At 48.8% G+C, this 23,317-nt stretch overlaps 1 protein-coding gene across 1 annotated transcript; it reads left to right on the top strand.

Annotated features, from left to right (window-relative positions):
- Positions 1-9,382: 9,382 nt before the first annotated feature.
- Positions 9,383-20,087, top strand: KDELR3 (KDEL endoplasmic reticulum protein retention receptor 3). Its single transcript, XM_054031568.1, has 5 exons — positions 9,383-9,943; positions 12,363-12,463; positions 13,811-13,969; positions 14,710-14,962; positions 19,271-20,087. The coding sequence occupies exons 1-5, from the start codon at positions 9,853-9,855 to the stop codon at positions 19,309-19,311; spliced, it is 645 nt and encodes a 214-aa protein (XP_053887543.1). The 5' UTR covers positions 9,383-9,852; the 3' UTR covers positions 19,312-20,087.
- The last annotated feature ends 3,230 nt before the right edge of the window (positions 20,088-23,317 follow it).

The following is a 23,317-nucleotide window of genomic DNA, read 5'->3' as shown; positions in this document are numbered from 1 at the left end:
GCTGAGTGGCCGTCTGGACTCTAGTAGCCTCTTATTGTGCCATAGTGGTCTGCAACAACACCCTCACCATGTGGTCCATGCTCAGGAATGATCTACCTTGTCCCCAGGGTACTCCACTCCATCAAATCCCACCTCTAACACACACCTCTAACACCTCTTTTACCCCATCAGCCTCAACGTTTCTCCCACTGGCAGGGGGGCTGGAGTAAATCAGTCCTACTCTGGAGGTTTTTAATCCTTAATTTTGGTTTAGTCACGGTATTTAAAGGTGGGCCTCAGGGTAGACCTGAGCAGTTCTCTTACGCAAAAATATCCACAACACAAAAGAAATTCCTCTCCTTGCCTCCACCAGAGCATTGACTTATTAATGTTAGCATCTGGTCACTAGCCCCTCCCCAAACAGAAAGAAACTCAATCTTTCCTCTACTGGGAGAAGAGCAGCCCTGCAGCTAGGAGAAGCCTTTTCTCCCTGCAGCAACTTGTTTCTTGTTTTTGTTTCTTCCTCTTCCTCCTCCTCTCTCTCTCTCTCTCTCTCATTGGAAGAGGGAGGTTTTAAAAGGTCCCCAGCAGCCCTTAATTGGACACAGGTGTCTCTAATTAACCTGAGGTAACCTCTTTTCAGTTCAGAGGGAAAAGTGTCTTCAGCCTTCTAGCACAGATACACCTGCCTTCCACCACTCCCTTCCAGCTCTTGTCACAGTGCCAAAACGTGACACACCGTGGTTCTGAGTTTCAGAGGGGTCAACTGAAGTCAATGGGAGCTGTGTGTGCGCAGCAGCCCGGAGAAAAATCAGGCCTTAAACATCTGAAGTTGGGCATCCTTCTTTTTGGCCTAGACAGCAGTAGCCTGGGCCATCCCACTGTCAAGCTCTATGCTAGGAAGAAGGCTCAATCACTGGAGTTTCTCCCTTGCACTTTCCCCTGCTCCATTATTGTGCTCTCCTGTTTTGGCCTGTTCTTCACGCACATCAGGTTGGCGCTTGCCTGACAGGGTTATGGTATTAGCGAGATAAGGTGGGTGAGGTAAGATCTTTTATTGGATCAATTTCTGTGAAGCTTTCGAGTTTACACAGAGCTCTTCCTCAGGTCTCATTAATATTCTGAGGCCAACATGGCTACAACAACACTGCATACAACAACGGGGGGCGGGTGGGGAGGGAGGAAAGGTTTACAGTATGGCATTTCCGGTGGCATGTGAACCACCCATTCAGGGAGGCTAGCCTCCAACCCTTCCCCTTCCACCCCCCTACCCTGCTGGAGCCCCGAGCCCCCCACTGCAGCCACTGCCCCACCCGAGCCCCGTAGCACCAGGCAGGTGGCCCAAGCAACGGTCCCAGCCACCTTGAGTCCCGGGCTGCAGGCCGGCCCACCCTAACTCCAGCCCCAGCCCCCACCCACTTCAGGGAAGAAGAGCAGCCTGGGCTGGGGCCACAGGGGAAGAGCAGGAAGGGGCCTCGGGCAGAGTGGGGGATTTTCTTGGTTTTCCTTGTTTTTCCAGGGCCACACCTGGCTGTCTGGGGAGGCTTAGCCTGCGGGCGAACAGCAGCCTGGGGAGGGGGAATACCATGTGCTGTGGGAGCAGGGGAGGAAGGAAGCTACTAGTTGCTGGAAGTATCAGCCAGTCTTAGCTTTTTCCCCTAGATAGGAGGGTCACATTGTCTTTGCCCAAAACCCAGTGGTACCAGCTCCGTATCAGGCTGTGATGATTGGGGCATTTGTCTATACAGCTTATGACTTCTGGTTGATACTATGAAGTTATCATGAAGTGCTACTAGCAAAACTGCTGTATCCTGAATGCTTTCCCCAGACCTGAAGAAGAGCTCTGTGGAGCTCGAAAGCATGTCTCCTTCACCAACAGCAGTTGATCCAATAAAAGATATTACCTCACCCACCTTGTCTCTCTGTACATGTATCTGCCATGTCTTCCCAGCCTGAAAAGCATGTTTCCCCCAGACTGAGAACAATAGGAAGGTACTTAACTTTTAACAATGTACTTTAGTAACAATAGGTATGCTACAAAGTAGCTTCCTTCTTGGAAAAGCAGTTTTATATTATCCTTGTTGGGGGCGGGGAGAGGAGGAATGGAAAGTTACCCAACAGACAGAACAAAGGAATCCAGAAGTTGGAAAGTTGAGGGTTAAATAGAAAGCCACACTGGAACACAAATGAAGAAGGAAGGGGTCAGTTTAGTCAAGGACAAAGAACGCAAGGTGGGGGAAGAATACTCCATGTTCCAGCCTGCAAGCCATATCCTGAACTAGAAGGCTCTGACCTTGGGGTGGGGACTGGAGTTCTGCCAGTGGGTGTGTCCAGTTTTGGGCCCTACATTACAAGAAGGATGTGGAAAAATTGGAAAGAGTCCAGCGGAGGGCAACAAAAATGATTGGGGGGCTGTAGCACATGACTTATGAGGAGAGGTTGAGGGAATTGGGATTGTTTAGCCTGCAGAGGAGAAGAATGAGGCGGGATTTGATAGCTGCTTTCAACTACCTGAAAGGGGGTTCCAAAGAGGATTGATCTAGACTGTTCTCAGTGGTACCAGATGACAGAACAAGGAGTAATGGTCTCAAGTTGCAGTGGGGGAGGTTTAGGTTGGATATTAGGAAAAACCTTTTCACTAGGAGGGTGGTGAAGCACTGGAATGGGTTACCTAGGGAGGTGGTGGAATCTCCTTCCTTAGAGGTTTTTAAGGTCAGGCTTGACAAAGTGCTAGCTGGGATGATTCAGTTGGGGGTTGGTCCTGCTTTGAGCAGGGAGTTGGACTAGATGACCTCCTGAGGTCCCTGCCAACCCTGATATTCTATGATTCTATATAAATACGCAGTTGTCTAGGGATATGTCTACACTGCACTGTAAGCCCAGGTTTTGAACTCAGGCTCAAGCCTAACCCCCTTTCTGTCTATACACACATCATGCTAATCCAGGTCTTGGACCCAGGGTCTTAGAATCCCACAGGAGTGGAGGGTCTGAGCCTGAGTCAAGCCAGGATTCAAACCCTATTGCTTTGCAGTGTAGCCACAGTCCCACAGCATCTGCCAAGATCAGGTAACAATGCCAAGCTGAGACGTGGTGATCTGCTCATGGGGCTGAATTCAGAGAAGGCAGCGACCACTTTAACTTCTCCACCTTCTGGCGTCAGAGTGTCAGCAGCATGTACAGCCCAGAGATGTGAAGAGGTGGGCAAGGGGAATGGGGCAACATGTTGGGACATGCCCATTTCACTGGGGTAAGAGACACTCCCTAGCGCTAGCCCCTTGGCTGGCTAAGGTGCTGGCAATGGAGATCAAGCGGGAGACTGGAGCCAGGCTCTGTTTTTAGCCTGTTGAAAGGATTAAAAATCCCTCCACTCTCCTTTCAACTCTTGGGGGTCCTAAAGGGAGCTTACCAAGGCTTTGCACCAGCTCAGCCAGTGTGGTGGGGTTGGCTTTCAGCATAGGCACAGACCAAAAGAAAATGGAGGTGGGTGATCGGGGTGAGGAGGGGGACTGACTGGTTAAGTGGGGAGGCACAGCAGCCTTGCTCTGGTGGGTGTGGCAGGAAGGAGAGGGTAGAGCAGCGGTGGGCAAACTACAGGCCACGGGCCAGATCCAGCCTGTCAGGGCTTTGGATCCAGCCTGTGGGATTGCCACCCCTGTGGTGCCGTGAGGTTAAGGCAGGCTCCCTACCTGCCCTGACCCCACTCCTGGAAGCAGCTGGCACCATGTCCCTGCGACCCCTGTGGAGCCCTCTGCTCTCCCGTCCCCAGGGGCCGCAGTGCCGGCCGCTTCCGGGAGCTTTGCAGGGCCAGGTAGGGAGCCCGCCTTAGCCCCACTTTGCGCTGCTGCCACCCCGGAGTTGCTCAAGTTAAGCAGCGCCAGGCCGGAGCCCACACCCCAAACCCCTCCTACACGCCAACTCCCTGCCCTGAGCCCCCTTGTACACCGCACACCCCCTCCCGCACCTCAACCCCCTGCCCTAGCCCTGCATTCATGGCCCTGCATGCAATTTCCCCACCAGATGTGGCCCTCGGGCCAAAAAGTTTGCCCACCCCTGGGGTAGAGAGTATGTCTACACTGCAACAAAAAGTGTGCTCTCAACTTGGGTTAGTTAGTTAACTTGGCTTAAAACAGCAGTGTAGACATGGCTTTCAACCCCAGCCTTCCCTCTGGGCTTTAACGCGAGCTGCAAACCTGAGTTAGCAACACACTTTCCTTCCCCTCCCCTCCACCCTCTTACCATCTCATGGAATGGCTCTGATAAGGAAAGGACCTGTGATGAAAAACTGTTCTCCAAAAAGTTACTACCCTCACCCCAGGAGGAGGGGAAAACAAGGCCCCAAAACTAGCAAATGGAGAGAAAATAAATAGAATCCAAAAAAACTTCCAGTTTCAACTGCCAAATCCCAGCTTCCTCTCCTCCTTGTCACCCTGGCGACATGGCTTGCAGTCACCATGGAAACCCGAGACATGGAGAGAGAGCATCACAGCGAAAGACAGTGGCAGTGTCTTGGATTATTTTGGGAGGCAGGGAGACACCTGGTGTGAGGCTTTCAAGCTTATTTAGTGGCAGGGAAGGAGGTGGGGGGGGGAGAAGAGGTTTATTTTTAGGTGTTCCCACTTCATGTGCCAATTTTCTTTTTTTAAGAGTTCCAAGTTTGGATGCCTCTTCCCCCTCCTCCAGGCCCTTCCTCCCTCACCTCCTCTTTCAGGCGTCTTGGTGGCATGGGGATCCCACAGCTGACAATCAGAGCTCCCCTTGCTCACTTCCCAGCCTGCTCCTTTGTAACAAGGCCCAGCCAGTGACAGAGAAGAATGGATGTGGTGTCACTGTCAAGGCATTTCCTAACTTGCCCCAGGCATCTCTGCCAAAACCCCACACAGAGGCCATGATGCCCAGTCAGTGCGACATCCATGGAACCCCTCCGACTGGCCCTTCCGGGACAGCCCCACAATCTCAGCGGGGTGCTCAGCCTAGCAATGGACAGAACTCACCCTTTGGGTGGGGGAGTGTCACATGGGACCACCAGATCCTGTGAAGTCAGAGGTTAAAAAGAACGAGCCTCTGCCACAGGCAATGGCATTACCATTTCCCTTCTGCTTACTACAGTGAAGCTGCACCTCGTAGGAGGAACAGCTGTATTCAAGGAGCATCAAAACGGGAGGAAAACACCGACAGCTCTTAAAAACAGCAAGACTGAGTTGGTATCAGAGAGCCAGGAAGGGATTGATGAGGGCTGGGGTGAAACATGGCACCTCTTGAGACAGGGACAATTGATCACTATTCCATTGCCCTTGTCCTGGTTAATTTATTTATAGGCATCTGCTGCACTCATCTCACTGTAGTAGGAGAGCACCCTACGAGATTAGAGCTAGATCATGGCCCTCTGAAGGAAGAACTCACCTATTAAGCGGATTTCCAGTATGAGTGGAAGCGGGTAGTTGACTCTGTCTGTCTGAGGTGTCTTGTGCTATGGCTTTTGGAGGCAATACAAGCTTTGAACAGATATGGCATGATTTGAAGGTAGAGATATTCAAGCTCAGTATGATGCCCTACAGAAATAAGTCTCATAAATGTAGGCCTTCCACTGAGAATGCCCTGCTTCCCCCATCGCAAGCTCCAACGTGGTTATTTTAGGGGGGATTGCAGTATTGCCACCCTTACCTCTGCGCTGCCTTCAGCACTGGGCAGCCAGAGAGAGGCGCCTGCTGACTGAGGGTCCAGCTCTGCAGGCAGCAACCTAGAAGTAAGGGCGTCAATACCATACCAGGCCATCCTTACTTCTGCTCTGCTGCTGGTGGTGGCGCTGCCTTCAGAGCTGGGCTCCTGGCCAGCAGCCACCACTCTCCAGCTGCCCAGCTCTGAAGGCAGCGCCACCATGAGCAGCAGAGCAGAAATAAGGGTAGCAGCACTGCAACCCCCCCTACAATAACCTTGAGACCCTCCAACCCCCACAACTCCTTTTTGGGTCAGGCACCTACAGTTACAACACCTGACATTTCAGATTTAAATACCTGAAATCATGAAATTTACAATTTTTAAAATCCTATGACTGTGAAATTGACCAAAATGGACCATGAATTTGGTAGGGCTCCACAGATGATCTATCAGTGCCAAGAGTGTAGCCATGATGGCACATTCAGACCTAAACCTGGCAGGAAGAGATCCAAAATATTTGAGGCAGGCAGATAATGCTGGAGATTTTCCACCATGTCTTTCTCAATGACTCTGCCTTGGAGCGAAGGGCCCAAGCCCAGACAATAGCCTGTGAGATCACTACTGCTGTTGGTTCCTTCAGCACAGGACAGACTGGTGTGTTTAGGGGCTGACAGCATCTGACTCCTCTCAGGGAGGCGCTGGTGATCTCTGAACAAAGTGGGCTCAGATAGTCTGATGCTCCTCAGTGGGGAAAAGTTAAGCCACCAACTTCAATGCTGTGTGGGCACTGGTGGGTTTCACTCCTTTACCTTGTGGCTGCCTCATTCACGCAGGCTGTCTGTCCAGTCAGTTCAAGATCTTGCGAAAGGAAATGTGATTGTAACCTGCCTATTCATGCCTGGCTGTGCTTCTGGAAAATTGAGGTTGGGGGGCAAAGAGAGGACCAGCTAGAAGACTGAGAAATGGGGGAGGGTATGAACTCTATTGGACTCATTCTGGAAGACATAGGTAGGGTTGTCATAGTTCAGATAACTGCACCTATACACCCCCTCCGTGGTCCACCAAGGGCACCCACGCTAGGCTTCTGGCTCCTCCGCTGCCATCTCTCTTGGGCAGAGACCTGAAGCTCTCTCCCTCCTGATCATGATTTTTTCCAGGCTGCACATCTCCCTACCTACACTGCGAAATCCCCAGCAAGCCAGACTGCCTAAAAGGCTAGCTTCTGCATCATGCTCTCTCTTCAAGGGCTATGAAAAGCACATTTGCTCACAGTTACAAGTGACCACACAGCTCCTTCTAAGCAAGCACATTTATTCTTAAGGTGGAAGCATTACAGAGAAAAATGAATTAACAATCATAAAAGAACCTACACACATGCTAAAAAGGTTATCCCAACTCCTTGGGCTCTGGTCAGGGTCAGCCCTTCCAATCTAGGATTGGGCCATGCCCTTTCAGACAGAAGGTCCTATCCATTTGCTGGATCAGAAAGTAAGTCCCGAGTCAGTGAGCTATTTAGCCCAAAATCTTTTGTCTGTTGGTCTCTAGAGAATCCAGTTTGAACTAGTACCTGTGAGGGTCCCCAGGAGGTGGTACCTCTCTGGTGAGGTTACAACCTGCCTGATTTGCCTTACTTACCACCTACTGGTTTTAGTTCCCAGACGAGCCAAGGCGGCTCTTCCCCATGGAGTAGAACACCATTGTACATGAACCATTCGTTGAAAGCAATGGTTCTTAACCTTTACTGCAGCCTGCACCCCTTTGGTTCTCAAAATATGTTCTCGCACCCCTTATAAAAAATCATTGAAGTAGGTCAGTTCTTTAAACCTGCCACACTGAAGGAAGATGTGTACCTGGGAAGAGGCTATTATATTGTATGGGAGAGGGAAGTGCTGTGTATGGCTGAGTGTGGGAGGGGCTAGCGTCTGGGAGAGGGAGGCTCTGGGTGTGTCTGGAGGAGGGGCTTTTATATAGGAGAGAGAGCTGTGTGTGAGTGTGTGTGTGCATGCGCGCACATGCTTGTGCAGCTACAAAAGAAAATGGAGCTCTCTCTCTCTCTGTGAAAGAATGGAGAGAGCTGTTAAATGGCAGAGGGGAGCCTATGACCTCTTCTGTGATGCTCCCCACTGGCATCCTTAGATTATTTCCTAGCTATTCAAAGGGCAAGAGTTCCTCACAATCCCTTTCTTTACTGATTTATTCCCAACTCCACATGGCCCCACCCTCTTGGGGGTGATGCACTGAATTTAAAAGGGGGGGAGCACCCTGGCAGATACATGATGTGAGATTGGAGGGAGGTCTCATGTGGGGTTCCACAGGGATCTGTTCTGGGTCTGGTGTTTAACATCTTTATTAACGACCTGGATGTAGGAATGGAAAGCACACTGATCAAATTTGCAGCTGACACAATGCTGGGGGGGTTGCCAACACTTTGGAGGATATTGCTAAAATTCAGAGGGATCTTAATAAATTGGAAAACTGGGCTCTAAACAACAAAATGAAATTCAACAAGGGACCAAGGGAAGAAAGACCAAATGTACAAATACAGACTGGGGGAAATCTGGGTTGGCAGCAGCACTGCTGAGAAGGATCTAGGAGTTGTAGATCACAGCCTCAACATGTGTCAGCAATATGATGCTCTTGCAGAAAAAGCAGATGCAATTTTAGGTTGCATCAACAGAGGCATAGCATGCAAGACACAGGAGGTGATAGTTCTGCTCTAATCGGTGCTGGTTAGGCCTCAGCTGGAGTACTGTGTCCAATTTTGGTCACCAATGTACAGAAAGGATGGAGAGAAACTGGAAAGGACCCAGAGGCAAGCAACAAAGATGATCAAAGGGATGGAATGCAAGCTCTATGAGTAAAGGCTGAAGGAACTGGGTATGTTCAGATTGGAAAAGAGGAGATTAAGGGGGGGAATATGATAGTGGTCTTCAGATACTTGAAAGGCTGCCATAAAAAAGATGGAGAAAAGTTGTTTTCTCTTGCCACAGAGGGCAGGACAAAAGGCCCTGGGTTCACACTACAGCATAGCAGATTTAGATTAAATCTCAATGTTGTGTGGTATGCATACCCCATCCTCCTTTGGGGTGGGGCAGTTGTGGAAGTTCCTTCACTGGAGGTTTTCAAAAGGAGGCTAGATCACGGTCAGTCTTGAATGGTTGAGACACAACAAATCCTGCATCTTGGCAGGGGGTTAGACTACATGACCCTTGCGGTCCCTTCTAACCCTGTGATTCTGTGAGGGGCGGCAGCACCAGAACAGGAGGGGAAATGGATCAGGAGGTTTCAATGAGACGCAATAAACAAACAACCCGGGACATAACACTGCACTTGTTATCTTCTAAACACTCTGCCCACAAGTGACTAAAAAGAGACAAAATTGAGCAAAGGGGGATTATACATGAATATCAAGAAATATTTCCCACCTGCGACCTCTGTTAGAGGGGGGAAATCAGGCCTCTGCAGGCCTTTAAAATGGGACTGAACAAAGCCCCAGGGACTATACTGCAGGAAACAACCTGCCCTGTTCAGATCAGGGTAGGAACATGATGTGACCTAATGGATCTCTTCCATCACTAAAGGCTCCATGCCTCTGACAAGGGCTGATCATTTCCATCTGCCTTTTCCCCTTTAAGGACGTTTCGGTTTGTAACTTGAGAAGACCAAGTGGGGAAAAAGAAAGAAAGAAAATAACTCGGCTGAGTTTCTCCCGCCTCCTCCTCCGCCCTTCCCATGCAGACAGCAGCCACGTCACCCAGCCTGCACTGGGACAGCTAAGCAGGCTCAGACTGGGAGGGACATTCTGGGGGACAATCCCCTACTTTGCACTGGCACACAGGAGGAAAAGGGCCGTAGGCAGATCATAGAGTAGGTAGATATTGTGTCTGATAGAACAGAGATTAAATATATCAGGAGGAGTGAGGGGACCAGTTCATTCTGGAGGTAAGAATATCACTGGAGAAAGTTTTTATACTAGGAAAGAGAGAGTTAATTCGTCTGCCAGGAGACAGGAACAGGGGACTCCATACCCACAGAGAAAGAAAGTTTAATTGGGAGAGAGAGTTTAACTGATCCGGGACAGGAAAGAGAAAAGATTCACTGCAGAGTTTTACCAGGTAACAGAGAGAATTTCTTGGGAGAAACCAAGAGAACTCCCCAAGCCTTCCCTCCTCTTCAAAACTGCACTGATTAATTTGCCTCGGGGAAGTTCTTGGAGCAATGAATATATTCCGGATCCTGGGAGATGTCTCCCATTTGCTGGCTATGATCATATTACTGGTCAAAATCTGGAGATCCAAGTCCTGTGCTGGTGAGTTCTCTCCCCCAAAAGTGTGTGTGTGTGTGTGTGTGTATAGAATCAATGGCTTGCGAGTTAGTGGCACTCTGTGCCCTCCCTAACTGGGTTCCTAGGGAGAATTAAATCTCTCTCTCTCCATCCCTCCCACTCTGCCATCTCACTACCTCTTCCCCCATCTTCCTCCTTCCCCACTTGTGTCCCCCACTTTTTTGGTGGGCTGCCCTGTTAGGACCCTTCCACCGCACAGAGGGGCCAACAAAGCCATCCTGGCTCAACATTATTTCCGTCGGAGGGCGGGACAGGGATCTGATTGGGAGGAGGGTGTTGTGACGTGGCAAAAAGCATCAGCTCTTAGCACAGGTGCTTATCTTGGGGTGGCGATAACATGAGAGTTGTTATTAGGGTTGGAGAAAGGCAGGGAGGAATTAGCATGCATGCAGCTGTAAAAACCTTTCCAGGCAAAAGAAACAAAGAAAGGCTATGAGGCATCCCCGCTAAAGGGCAACTGAATGCCAGGTGTGTAACAATACAGGAGATGAATGGCTGTCCCTCCCCACAGGCCGCGTCTGCTGGCCAGATGATGCAGAGGAGCTGTAATAATACTCTGCACCTTCTCAGCATCTCAAAGCACTTTACAAACCTTCTTTTAGCTTTAACCCCCTGTGAGGGGGGTTTTATCTTCATTTTACAAATGAGGAAACCCAGGCAGAAAGGGGTGAAGTCATTTGGCCAAGGTCACCAAGTAAGTCAGTGACCAAGCTGGGAACAGAATTCAACTGTAGGGTCCTTTCCCTTCTCTAAGTGCTAGGCCATGGGAATGAACAGGGAGACCCCCTGCTGAGCTGCTGTCTGCAAGGAGAAGCCATTGGTTCCTAGCAGAGGGAACAGTTTTAGCGTTTACAATTTCTGTCAACACTGGTTCTCCACTTGTGAGGTAACTCCCTTCTCTTCATGTGTCATTATATAATGCCTGCATCTGTAACTTTCACTCCATGCATCTGAAGAAGTGGGTTTTTTACCCACGAAAACTTATGCCCAAATAAATCTGTTAGTCTTTAAGGTGCCACCAGACTCCTAGTTGTTTTTGTGGATACAGACTAACACGACTACCCCCTGATACTTGACACAATTTCGGAGTGACTTTCGGGCTGATGAAAGAAGCTGAACTGAGAGCCCCACCGCCTGGAGTCTTTTTTTCCATTATCCTTTCACAGCAGGGACATCATAGGTGGAAATAATGCCAGTTTCCCTCCATACCCCAGCATCTTCATCAGTGCACCTCAACTTTGCCCCCAAGTTCACTGGTGACTGAAAGCTATTACCATTTACGGGCTGGGACCTGATCTCTCAGCCAGCTTGCTCCCGAAGCAGACATTGCACAAAATATCATCAGTGTGAACAAGACGTAGGGGGAGAGGAGAAAGGCATGCTCAGGCCAGGGCTGCCCAGGGGCGGGTGGGGGGGAAGTGGGGCAATTTGCCCCAGGACTCGGGCCCCACAGGGGCCCCTACAAGAGTTTTTTGGGGCCCCTGGAGAGGGATCCTTCACTCGCTCCGGGGGCCCCGGAAAACTCTCGCGGGGCCCGGAGTTTCTTCCGCTCCGGGTCTTCAGTGGCAATTTGGCGGTGGGGAGCCCCCGCCACCAAAGACCCCAGGCCCCTTGAATCCTCTGGGCGGCCCTGGCTCAGGGGAGCCAGTATTGAATGGGGCATGAAAAATGACCACCCTCTCACCCCAGAGCTGAGCCCTGCAAGGCAAGCCTGGGGAATCCTGCACTGCCACTGCCCACACAAGACCTGTTCTGTCAATCTGGCTTGTTTTGCCTGTGCCAAGCTCACTTAACACAGGCCAAGATAAATGGTTTGAAACACATTGGCTCTATTGCAACAAAATCCTCCCATCATCTCTTCTCCCTATGTATTCAGTGTAACTCACCCCCTGCACTGCTTTGATCTAGCACAGGGTGGTTAATGATGCGCTGAGCACTCCCCTAGTTCAGGGAAGATATAGCTCAGGGCAAAGTGGCCAGTTACTGGGCCATGCACGGCTCAGCCAAACATGAGCTTCAGCATGCTAGTTAGGCAGAGAGGGAAGACATGGGTCTGGTAGGATATTAATGCCAATAGCTATTTACTTTCCAAATCAATTTTGCATTTTAGTTCAGTGAATTAATTTGACTGCACGTGTAGCTGCTTTCCCACTTGAAGGAGGGGCTGATGCCCACTTTGTATAACAGCTATTGTCCTACAAACACAACAGAACCAGGTAACAAGGCTGACGGATTTTTTGCCCTGAACTGTTACTTAGAGGAGAAGATACCTTGATCACAAGATGAGGGGGCATGTGCACGTGGAGTTTTCAATAGCTGTGTGTGTCTCCAAACCTTTCCTCTCTTACTTGTCTTATCTCCCATTCCTTCCCCTGATGTGTAGGTATCTCCGGGAAGAGCCAGATCCTTTTCACTCTTGTCTTCACGACCCGCTATCTTGACCTGTTCACCACCTTCATCTCACTCTATAACACCGTGATGAAGGTAACTGCAGGGAGGCGCTGCAGGAGCCCCACTGCAAGCAACCCCATAGGCTCCTCATTGTAGTTACTTGGGGAAAGTGATGACAGACATTCACCAAATCGGGATTTTAAATTTTGCGGGGAGCTTTCTACAAGACCCCCAAAATTACAGTAAACTTCCCTTTGGCCTGGGAGGGATAAAACTGTCCTTTAGATCTACTATTCCTCCATTGACCAGAGACAAATGACAACAGCCAACTCACACAGCAGCTCCAACAAGCTGATTCCACTGCCCACCAAATCCAGAAGCAGGAGACTGGGATTCAAACCTGGGTGTCCTGCACAGTAGGCACAGGACCAACACCTCCTGTCAAGACAAAAGTAGCAAGAGAAAAGACCTTTGTCTTCTACATGGCAGTACAGGAGCAGTATCTCCTAGGGCAGCAGTGGGCAAAATTTTTGGCCCGAGGGCCACATCGGGGTTCCAAAACTGTATGGAGGGCCGGGTAGGGAAGGCTGTGCCTCCCCAAACAGCCTGGCCCCCACCCCTCTCCACCCCCTCACTGTCCCCTTCAGAACCATCCAACCCCCACTGCTCCTTGTCCCCTGACTGTCCCCTCCCTGGACCCCCCACCCCTAACCACCCCCCTGGGACTCCACTCCCATCCAACCCCCCGCTCCTGGTCCCCTGACTGCCCCGACCCCTATCCACAACCCTGACAGGCCCCCCAGGATTCACACACCTATCCAACCCCCCCGTTCCCTATCCCCGGACTGCCCCCCCAAACCTCCGCCACATCCATCTGCCCCCTGCCCCCTGTCCCCTGACTGCCCCCATGGCCCCCTGCCCCTAATCCCACCCACCCACCCCCCGCTCCCTGCCACTCAGAGCAGCAAGACTGGCAGCTGCTCTGCCCAGCTGGAGCCAGCAACACCGCCACACTGCCCGGCAGGACCTTGCAGCCCTGCCACCCAGAGTGCAGACAGCATGGCAAGCTCAAGCTGCGGGGGCGGGGGAACAGCAGGGGAGGGGCCGGGGGCTAGCCTCCCCGGCTGGGAGCTCAAGGGCCGGGCAGGATGGTCCCGCGGGCCGGATGTGGCCCCCGGGCCATAGTTTGCCCACCTCTGTCCTAGGGTCACGTGGCCCAGCCATTGCAGCATCCCCAGGAGGGAGAGCAGCAGAGATGGGAATCAATCCTGGGTCTTCCAGAGGGCAGTCCAGAGCACTAACTTCCCCACCACCAGCAGCTTAAAAGCAGGACTTGAATTAGGCAAGCAAATAAGCCAGTCCCTTTTCAGTGGAGAAGACAATAGGATGCAAGACAAATGTCTTTCAAAAGACCTTTTTTGCTACTTCCCCGCTCTGCAGGTCATTTTCTTGGTGTGCGCCTACATCACAGTGTATATGATCTACGTGAAGTTCCAGAAAACATTTGACAGAGAGCATGACTCTTTCCGTCTGGAATTCCTCTTGGTCCCCGTCACAGGCTTGTCATTTCTGGAGAACCACAGCTTTACCCCCTTAGAGGTAAGGAAGTCCAAAAATTGAAGGGATGGGAGGGGAAAAAAGAAGGTGATAACCACTTAGTTGAAACTAGTTGGGATTTAGATGATCAGCAGAGCATGGAAGTAAATTTTGTGAAGAAAGGGGCCAGACAGGCAGTCTTTGGAGACAGACTCTTTGACAGACAAGACAAACAGCTGTTCAAGTTTCTGCAGCCTCACCTCACTCATGCCTCAGTCCTGACCTGGAAGAGCTACACCTAAAGGTTCATTCTTCATAACTCAATTCAATCTTCGGCTTTTCAGCTAATATTACTAACAAGGAAACCAACCAAAACCAATGAGTATAGTGGTTTTCAGGATTGAGCCTCCCCACTTCACAAAGAAATGAAATGAGACTGGCACCTGCATTCAACAGGGCACGTCTGATTAGGTAAAGGGCCAGTAGGAACAGCTGAGTTATGTATTTAAACACTCTCCTTCTCTCACCCGAAGATCTAAATGATTTAGAATCACCAAATTGGGCATTGTCAGCCTACGCAAACAGAGTAGCACTGTTACCCTCATCCTCCCCTTTACCCCTATTATTTGCTATGCGTACTTGTTACTTCTGGCCTTAGAATAGGTTGAAAGCTCTTTGGGGCAGGGACAGTTTGTACCGTGCATCAGCACAACAGGCTCTGATTCCAGAGTGAAGCCTTTAAAGACTACTGAAATTAATTGGCCAGTAAGATTCTCCTCTGAATTGTTTCCCTCTTCCCACAGATCCTCTGGACCTTCTCCATCTACCTGGAATCAGTGGCCATCCTTCCTCAGCTCTTCATGATCAGTAAGACAGGGGAGGCAGAGACCATCACGACCCACTACCTCTTCTTCCTGGGTCTCTATCGTGCGCTCTACCTTGCCAACTGGATCTGGCGCTACCACACAGAGAATTTCTATGACCAGATTGCCGTGGTTTCTGGGGTGGTACAGACCATCTTCTACTGTGATTTCTTCTATCTCTACGTCACTAAAGGTAGGTAGGGAGCTGGGCTGAGGGTGAAAGCAGGAAGAAAAGGGGTATATTTGGCTCACCTCCATAAGCAGGTTAGGGTGGGGATGGAAGCTAGGCATTTGACCATCTTCATAACTACCCTTAAAACAAGAGATACTGTAGCAGACTGCATTTGTTTTCACCCCTCTTCAGACTTTCAGTCTTTCAAGGGATACAGCAACAGAGAGTCTCGTGGCACCTTTAAGACTAACAGATGTATTGGAGCATAAGCTTTCGTGGGTGAATGCCCACTTTGTCGGATGCATGTCGGATGCAAGGGATACAGTTACATACAAAACAATATTTAAACCATTATGGTTGCAAAGTCAAGCACCCAAAAAAAAATCAGAAATGCCAGAATGAAGTTTGCTTGTGTAATCTAATTCAACCCCCTTGTACAAATTCATTGTGACAGTTTTTAATTACATGATCACATGCTCCATCCCCCCCAATGTAAGGCCTCTCCCTCAGTCAGTGCAAAAGGAGGGATAGTGCTCATTGAAAGAGAAGCTATTCACTATTTTGTTTGCTCCTCCTCATTCAGTATGTGGTTCCAGGTCCTATTTACAGTACATCAGTGGCCTCCAACCTTTTTATGCACAAAATAACTTTGAATTTAAGTGCAACCCAGGATCTAGCTCTCCCCTTCCCCAAGGCCCTGCCCCACCCTCTCCATTTCCCCCTCCCTCCATCGCTCGCTCTCCACCACCCTCCCTCACTTTCACTGGTCTGGGGCAGGTGGTTAGGGTGTGGGCTCTGGGCTGGAGCCAAGGGGTTTGGAATGTGGGAGAGGGCTCCAGGCTGAGCCCGGGGCAAGGGGTTGGGGTATAGGAGAGGATGAGGAGTGGAAGCTCTAGGAGGGAGGCTGGATACAGGACAGGACTCCGGGCTGGGGCAGAGTGTTGGAGTGCAGGAGGGGGTGTGGAGTGCGGGCTCTAGGAGGGGGCTCAGGGCTGGGGCGTGGGGTGCAGGAGGAGGCTCGGGGTGCTGGCTCTGGGAGGGAGTTCAGGGCTGGGGCAGGGGATTGGGGTACAGGAGGGGGTTTGGGGTACTGGCTCTGGGAGGGGATTCAGCAGCTCCCAATCAATGGTGCAGTGGGGCTATGGCCAGCTCCCTGCCCACTCTGGCCCCACACCGCTCCCAGAAGCAGCCAGCCATGGAGCAGGGACACACGGCTCCACTCGCTGCTCCTGCCTACAAGCACCGCCCCTGCAGCTCCCATTGGCCGCAGTTCCCCATTCCCGGCCAATGGGAGCTGTGGGGGTGGTGCTTCCAGGACAGCCTGGGGCCAGGGCAGGCAGGGAGCCTGCCTTACCCCCACTGTGCCGCCAGACTTTTAGCAATCGACTGTCAGAGGCTCCAGGATCGATCAATCAATTATGATCAACTGGTTGGTGACCACTGCTGTACTTTGTCCAAATCCTGCTCTGCATATACAATTACTGTCCTTGTGGACTTTTCTATGGTGTTCATCACTGCAATATTTAAGTGCTTCACAAACATTATCTTCAACTCCCCTATAAGGGGGGCAAGTATCTCCATTTCAAACATGGGGAAAATGAGGCACAGAAAGATTAAGGCCAAAATTGTTACATGTCCACTAATGTTGGGTTCCTATACAGAGATACTTCTGGCCCGCATTTTTAAAGGACTCTGCATTTTTATAGCATGTTATGTTCAGACCAGAGCTAGTGGAGTTGTGAATGAATGATGAATACTTTTGCAAATCAGAACCAAAGGTCTCAAGCTGGGCAGACAATGAGAAACACAAACAATGGCCACCTGAAATGCAGTTTAAGTGACCTGCCTGACATCGTATAGGAACTCTGGCAGAGGCAGGGATAGAATCCAACTATCCAGGTGTCACTTAACTGTCTAAACCAGAAGACCATCCTTTCTCTTGCTCAAGTTTCTTGCCTCATTTATCATGTACCTTCCAAGTACTGCAACAAATGAGGCAGGGGTCCTGCAAGCCCACAACCTCCTTCACAATCCTGGTTCCTCCCCAGAGTAGGTTTATCCTGTGTACTGAGGCAGGGGTCCTGTGGAAAAAGAACCCCTCTCTGTGATCATGTAATTAAAGACCATCACATAATGCATATATACAAGGTGGCCAAATTAAAGTTGTATAGAGAACTCTAATTCAGGTATTTCTTAACTTTTGAGTGCTTGACTTTGCAACCTCAATGTGTAGTTTCCTAGGTTTTTTGGGGAAAATTTATATGGAACCATGTTGAACCCCCCCCCCCCCACACACACACACACACTCGTGTCATCAGCAAGGGAGAGACCTTTAAATCCACAGCAACTGCTGCCTCTTGTCATTTTATGAGGGCAAGCCACTAGAGGGGGATGAGACACGTTGCCAGCTATTTGTTGAACAGCAGAGGAATGTTGAAACTCTCCAACTGTAGGTTCCATTCCAGGCTTTGGAAGAGTGTATTCAGTGGTTTCAGACCCCTTTTTCACCATCCCCTCCTTCTGCCTGTTCCGTTACAGCCTCTCTGATCCCTACTGCAGTCTCTGCCCCCCTGCCTTGATTCCTCCACCCTCTGTTTCAATCAGGCTGTTTCTTCTTCTCCACACTGCTCAGGTATCAGCAAAGGAAATACAAAAGCATAATGCCAGGTCTATACTATCAACTTACAAGGGTATAACTATGTCGCTCAGATTTGTGAAAAAATCCACCGCTTTAAGCAATGCAGTTATACAAACCCAACCCCTGGTGTACACAGCACTATGTCGATAGGAGGGCTTTTCCTGTCGACATAGCTACTGCCTCTTGTGGAGGTGGATTAACTATGCTGGCATACATCTTCACTGAAGCACTAATGCAACACAGCTGCATCGCGACAGAGTTTTAAGTATAGACTTGCCCTAAGAGACAGTCTCCCATATCTCAGTGCAGAAACAGCTCCCCACAACTTTTAATTACAGGGAAGGTCCTGCCCAACTCCTGAGGAATGCTCAGTAGACTGAATCTTCAGAGAGTTTAACTGTAAAACTCTTACCAAGTCTCTACAGAGCATATGCAGACAGATTTTCCAACAAATTGAGTCAAATGTGGGTGGATTTTCATGGAAACAGCAAAAAGCACATCCCTTATACAAAGGCAACCACTGCCTTTGCCAATTTTCAAGTCCCTGCACCAAAGCATGGAGACAGTAGAGATTCTCAATGAAACTGCTGCAAGAATTTGCTTTAAATTAAACATGGGCAAAACAATGCACTCTCTCCAAATCTCATTTTCAGAAGTGTCTGAAGTGTTTTCACTGACACTTTCCCAAAAGTCAGCCTAAGGCATGGAAACCTCTAGCTTGAATGATTAGTTTTGGAAACTTCTGAAAACAGGGTCTTCGTTAAGGTTGCTTAACACTTTCCTTTATAAAGCGTCAGCACCAGCTCTCCCTTTAATATATGCGATCACCACACTTGTCCCTCGAGTGGAGGACAGCCAGCCACAATAGCCCAGTTTCATCGTCCAACTGAAGAATGAGATGGCAAACCCAAACTGTTGCTGCACATTTAGCAGCAAGTTGTGAAATACTTAGCAAACATACACGCTTTTTGGTAGAGTTCAGGCTACAGTCCCAGTAGCACCACTCAGTGGTCTAAAGTTTGATCCCTGACCACATATTGCACGATTTTACACTAATTGAGAAAAATTAAGGATTTCATAGGTGAAGACAGTGAACCCACACATGACCCAGATGGCTATGAAAGATGGAGATAATTCAGAATGACTCATTTTCATGAAGGGCATTCCTCCATTTCTAGGGCCCCCTGCCCATGTTGCAGCAGCTGTTTTCAACCAAGAACTGAATATGAATGTCTCCCTCTTCCCAAAGCTCGTTTTGCACACATTAATCCCACTAAGCCTGCACAGTTCTTCAAGACCCTTAGAGAGGGGGACATCCAAGAACTTGGCAATACAGGTTGTATCCTCTGGTGGTGGTAGCATATGGCACTAAACTCAGGACAAGGCATTTGGCTCTTGAAGATAAGCAGGCTCTAGTGCTGTCCTAGTGACTAAGGAACAAGGTGGTGTTAAGGATGCTCTCTACCCGCACTAAAATCATGTGAGGCTTAAAAGTAACTCTCTCTCTCCCTGGCAGGCCTCTGCCACCAGTAATCCCCTGCTGACATCCATTCTAATTAGTTGTGAGCTGTTAACCTTGCAGATGACAGTGTTATGCTTTAGAGAGCAGGCACAGGGACTTTACTGGGGAAGTGAAACAGTGACTTTCCTCAAGTTTCATTCACTATGCTTTCTTCCTCTTCCTTGCACAGTCCTGAAGGGAAAGAAGCTAAGTCTCCCAATGCCCGTCTGAAAACAGCACCACACAAGAAGTTCCTGCAGATGCAGTTCCAAGATCACAGCTTTCTTCTTCTGCCCCACATTGACAAAAATGGCATCTCAACTCAGCGCCAGTAAGAGAGTGTGGCTTGGATGGCTGATAAGCTCTTGATCTGCGTAGGGCTTTTCCTTAAATGTGTGCTAGTGTTTTTTTCTTAAGTGAATTTTGTACTGGTGAATGGTTCTGGCTAGTGACTGAAGTCCTCTATTCTCATAGTAGATACAGAAGTGCAAGCTTTATTCTCTCTTCTCTTTTCCTCCCCCCACCCACTTCCAAAATCTGCCTTAATCCTGACCCTAAGGGATCACCTCAAGGAGTGAAAAGTTTGGTTTCCACAGCCTATTTTTTAGTCTTTCAAAGACTGCCAGCTGTAAAACAGTTGCTCAGTTCTTAGCAAACAGGTACCCAAAACACCAAAAACCACCAGTCGATTTCATATTGGGAAAACAGTGGCAGACAGACCACTTACAATTACTGTCATGTGTTTGCAGTGGTCTTGCAGCCATGTGATTACTGCCACTTAAGCCAATATGAACTGGTAATCAAAGAGGTGCAATTCCCCATATCCCAGTCTATCCAGGCCCTGTAATATTTTTAAGGGAACATCTTTCCATTAAAATGGCAAGGATTACATCTGAAGACCTTTCAATATTGTAAATATTCAAACATTCTGCTCTACTCAACCCCTTTCGATCACAGTCCCTGATGTTCTGATAGCATTTTTATTAAAATATATTTGGTTGCTGACAGACGTGACTATTCCCTGGATTATTTTTTGTTATATAAAATGGGTGTGTAGTGGGGTGCTGCCCTGAAGGGTTTAAAACAGCCCTGGGAGAGGAGTGTGGCTGGAAAAAGGCCAGGCTGATTGGGGGAAGCAGCCACAGCTGGCACTGTAAGAGAGCTGAGGGCCACAGACAAGGACACTCTCTCTCCAGCTTCTAGAGAGAGAAGGACCTGGCTGCCTGGGAAGCTGAGGGTACCTAGGGTGGAGCAGTGCTGGGGAAGGACAGAGGGACCTGGGGAGCTCCAGCCTAGCAAAGCCTCAGGCTGCAGGCCGAGTTGAAGGCCCACAAAAGGGTACTAGGGCTGCAGAGGGGCAGCCCAGAGATAGGCAAAGGCAGCTGGTCCAACCTCCCTTGCCCATGAGTGGTTTACAGACTGCCGTCTGCCCCAGGAAACGGGGGTAGATGATGACTGGCAGTAGCCACTGAGGCAAGGTGGGTTTAGAAGGTTGGGGGTTCCCCTGGGAGGGGAGACCCAGAGGGAGGGGGTACTGTGGTGGGCAGAACCCCTGGGCAAAGGGCACCAGGGTCTGGGAGGGTGAGTTGTCGCCCCCCACAGGGGTAAGTGGAGAATGGGGGTAAAAACCATTTACAGTCTGGAAACAAAAACAAAGGCTTACATTTTATTGACAACAGTGTTTTTATTTATACCTACAAAAGAAAACAAGATGGTATCAAAAAGGACAATTTACAAACTAAGAATAGTAACATAGCTCTTAGCATCCTGTCTGAACATCACAAGTTTATGAATCTCTCAATTCAAGTCTTCGTTAATACAACAGGAATGTGTCCAGAGACCAGCAAAGGTGTGGAACAGAGCACTGATCCCCCACAAAAGCCACTAACCCTTCAGTTGTTGAGAGAAATCCACACAGTAAGTTGTTTCAGGAACTGGGAAGGGAGGAGATGCCAGACTCATTTGACACTCCCACAAACATTTACAGATTGAGAACAATGCAAACATTAATAGATGTTAACACTGTATCAACAAGGGCTCTTCAGCTGGTATATGGAACAGAACAGCAAGCACCAGGTGAGACAGGGCAGCACATGCTACTGTGCATTCAACAATCAAATTAACATTCAAGATTGGGCATGAGAGAGACTGGACTGCAGCTGACATCAAATTACAATAAAGCATTGCAAGACCTCAGCATAACTGTTTTACATCTACCCAAGTCCCTGAAGGAAGAAGTGAAAGCTACAGCACACCACAAGGCAGTTTTGGCTTTCCAGAGACCCATTGTAAAGCCAGCCAGGCAGTGTGTCCCACCCCATGCCCTTCCACGCCCACAGAAACTCACAAATGAAGAACAGTTCCACGCTTGCTTGTGGGGGAGATAAAAGACAACAGATCAGTCAGTGCTGGGACAGTAAGAGTTCATTTGTGGCCATCATTTAAACACACAAGCACAAAAATTTCTTGCCAAAGTACTAGTTAATTTTTAAAATAGCCTCAACTTAAGAAAGATGGGGGTGTTAAGGGAAAGTTAGCTGTCCCCCTGAGATTGTGCTGATAACCTACCTGTATGCTGCACACAAACCATATATTCATCCCACCCTTCACACTAAGCCCTAAGGGGAAGATGTCTTAAAAAAAAGTTTTTAAGCAAGCCCTCTCTCCTGGGGCTATCAAATGTTCTGCTCTCCTACCAAAGGGTTGGGCTGCCTTTCAGAAGGGTTGAGATGCCTTGTTTGTGACTACTACAGACTCCCCCAAAGGAAAATAAAATCACAACAAACTCTTGTAACGCAAGGATTATGCCTCGCAAAATCGGTATATGGCTCTGATTTCCTGCCAAGTTATCCGAACACAAGAGCAGCCAACTCTCTCTATGATCTACTGCCCCAGAACCGCCTGCTCATGGCAATCACACAGTAGACAAACTTTACTATTTAAAGGGGAAAACCCCCACACCTACCTTGGCCTGCAGAATAAACAAGATTGAATTAAAATGTTTACTAAATTTCCACTTTTTTCTAACATTTCCTAGAATGCTACCTACCTGCAAGAGCTGATCTCAAAAGGGACTGCTGGGACTGGGGAAATACCAGGGAAAGCACTAGGCAATCCAAGGTATGAAGGAAAAGTAGCTTCAGAATCAGGACACTAACCAGCTCTCTCCTCACCTCATGAAGAGGGGTTTCCAGTTGCACCTCCCCCGCTCCACACCAAATCCCATTAAGTTTTAAGTGAGAAAACTTTGCTTCATTTCACTCAGGAGAGTGGCACTCTGAACACTCCCCATGACCAGGTGCTTTGCTCACTAAGAATATACACAAACAGTACTGATCATCATCTTAATTCTGGTCAGTGTTTCTGTGCCTTCTACTGAATAGTTATCTTAGTGACCCCAGCAATGGGAATTTGAGGGCAGAAGTTGATTTAAGAAGTCAGTAACCAGATTCCATCCATCTGCAGATTCCATCCATTCCTGCAATTTAACGATCATTGCGAAAGAACTTCAGTGGTAAATATTTCAAATAGATGTTATATTTTAACAATAGAAGTTCTTACAGTGATTAGATCTGGGGTTTGAGACACCAAATGGAAACAAGTTTCTGGTCTCTGACACCGGGGCTTTATTCCCCTTCTCCTTACCACACATCATAGAAGTTACTTCAGAAGGAAGGCTGCTGCAACAGGAGCTGCAAAAATGCCAACCAGAACAGTTTTACACTTTATTTGTGGGGCAACACTCAGAATCCCTCCAAACTGAGCCAAACAAGCAGAGTTTTCCTTAGAAGTTTACTTATGCCAGAGTACAAGCATCAATATTCAGTTTAAAAAAAAAAAAAAAACCACACCACCTCAGATCTAGAAAACAAATGAGCACTGCTCCCTTGGATTTATTACATTAAAGGAAGCGTGCCTTGACTCCCCAGAATTCCCCACCTCTCAATACCTCCCGAAATTCAGTTAGCATATTATAGCAGAGAGGCCTCCTCAGCTCTGCAGTAAGTTTTCACACACAAACCTCACGAAAAAGATTGGGCTGGGACCTATCTGCCTTATACCTATTTTAAGAGAAAATAAAAAAAAGTTGCCCCAATCTCCTCAACATGCAAGAGAAAAAAAAAATCAAAAATAAAATTCCAGTCAATTGTGGTTGTGTGTATATATATGTATATATATAGTTAAAAACCCACAAGATAAGTAATTGTGGACTGGGGGTCCATTTTTGGTGGGAAGG

The sequence above is a fragment of the Malaclemys terrapin genome, chromosome 1, assembly GCF_027887155.1.
Source record: "Malaclemys terrapin pileata isolate rMalTer1 chromosome 1, rMalTer1.hap1, whole genome shotgun sequence".
Taxonomy (NCBI): Eukaryota; Metazoa; Chordata; order Testudines; family Emydidae; genus Malaclemys; species Malaclemys terrapin.
The sequence above is the reverse complement of the archived record's forward strand: the minus strand, read 5'-3'. Positions and strand labels throughout refer to the sequence as shown.

Coding starts and splice junctions, on each gene's coding strand:
- KDELR3 (XM_054031568.1), top strand. CDS start 9,853: ATGAATATATTCCGGATCCTGGGAGATGTCTCCCATTTGCTGGCTATG. Junction 9,944..12,362: donor GAGATCCAAGTCCTGTGCTG/GTGAGTTCTCTC, acceptor CCTGATGTGTAG/GTATCTCCGGGAAGAGCCAG. Junction 13,970..14,709: donor ACAGCTTTACCCCCTTAGAG/GTAAGGAAGTCC, acceptor CTCTTCCCACAG/ATCCTCTGGACCTTCTCCAT.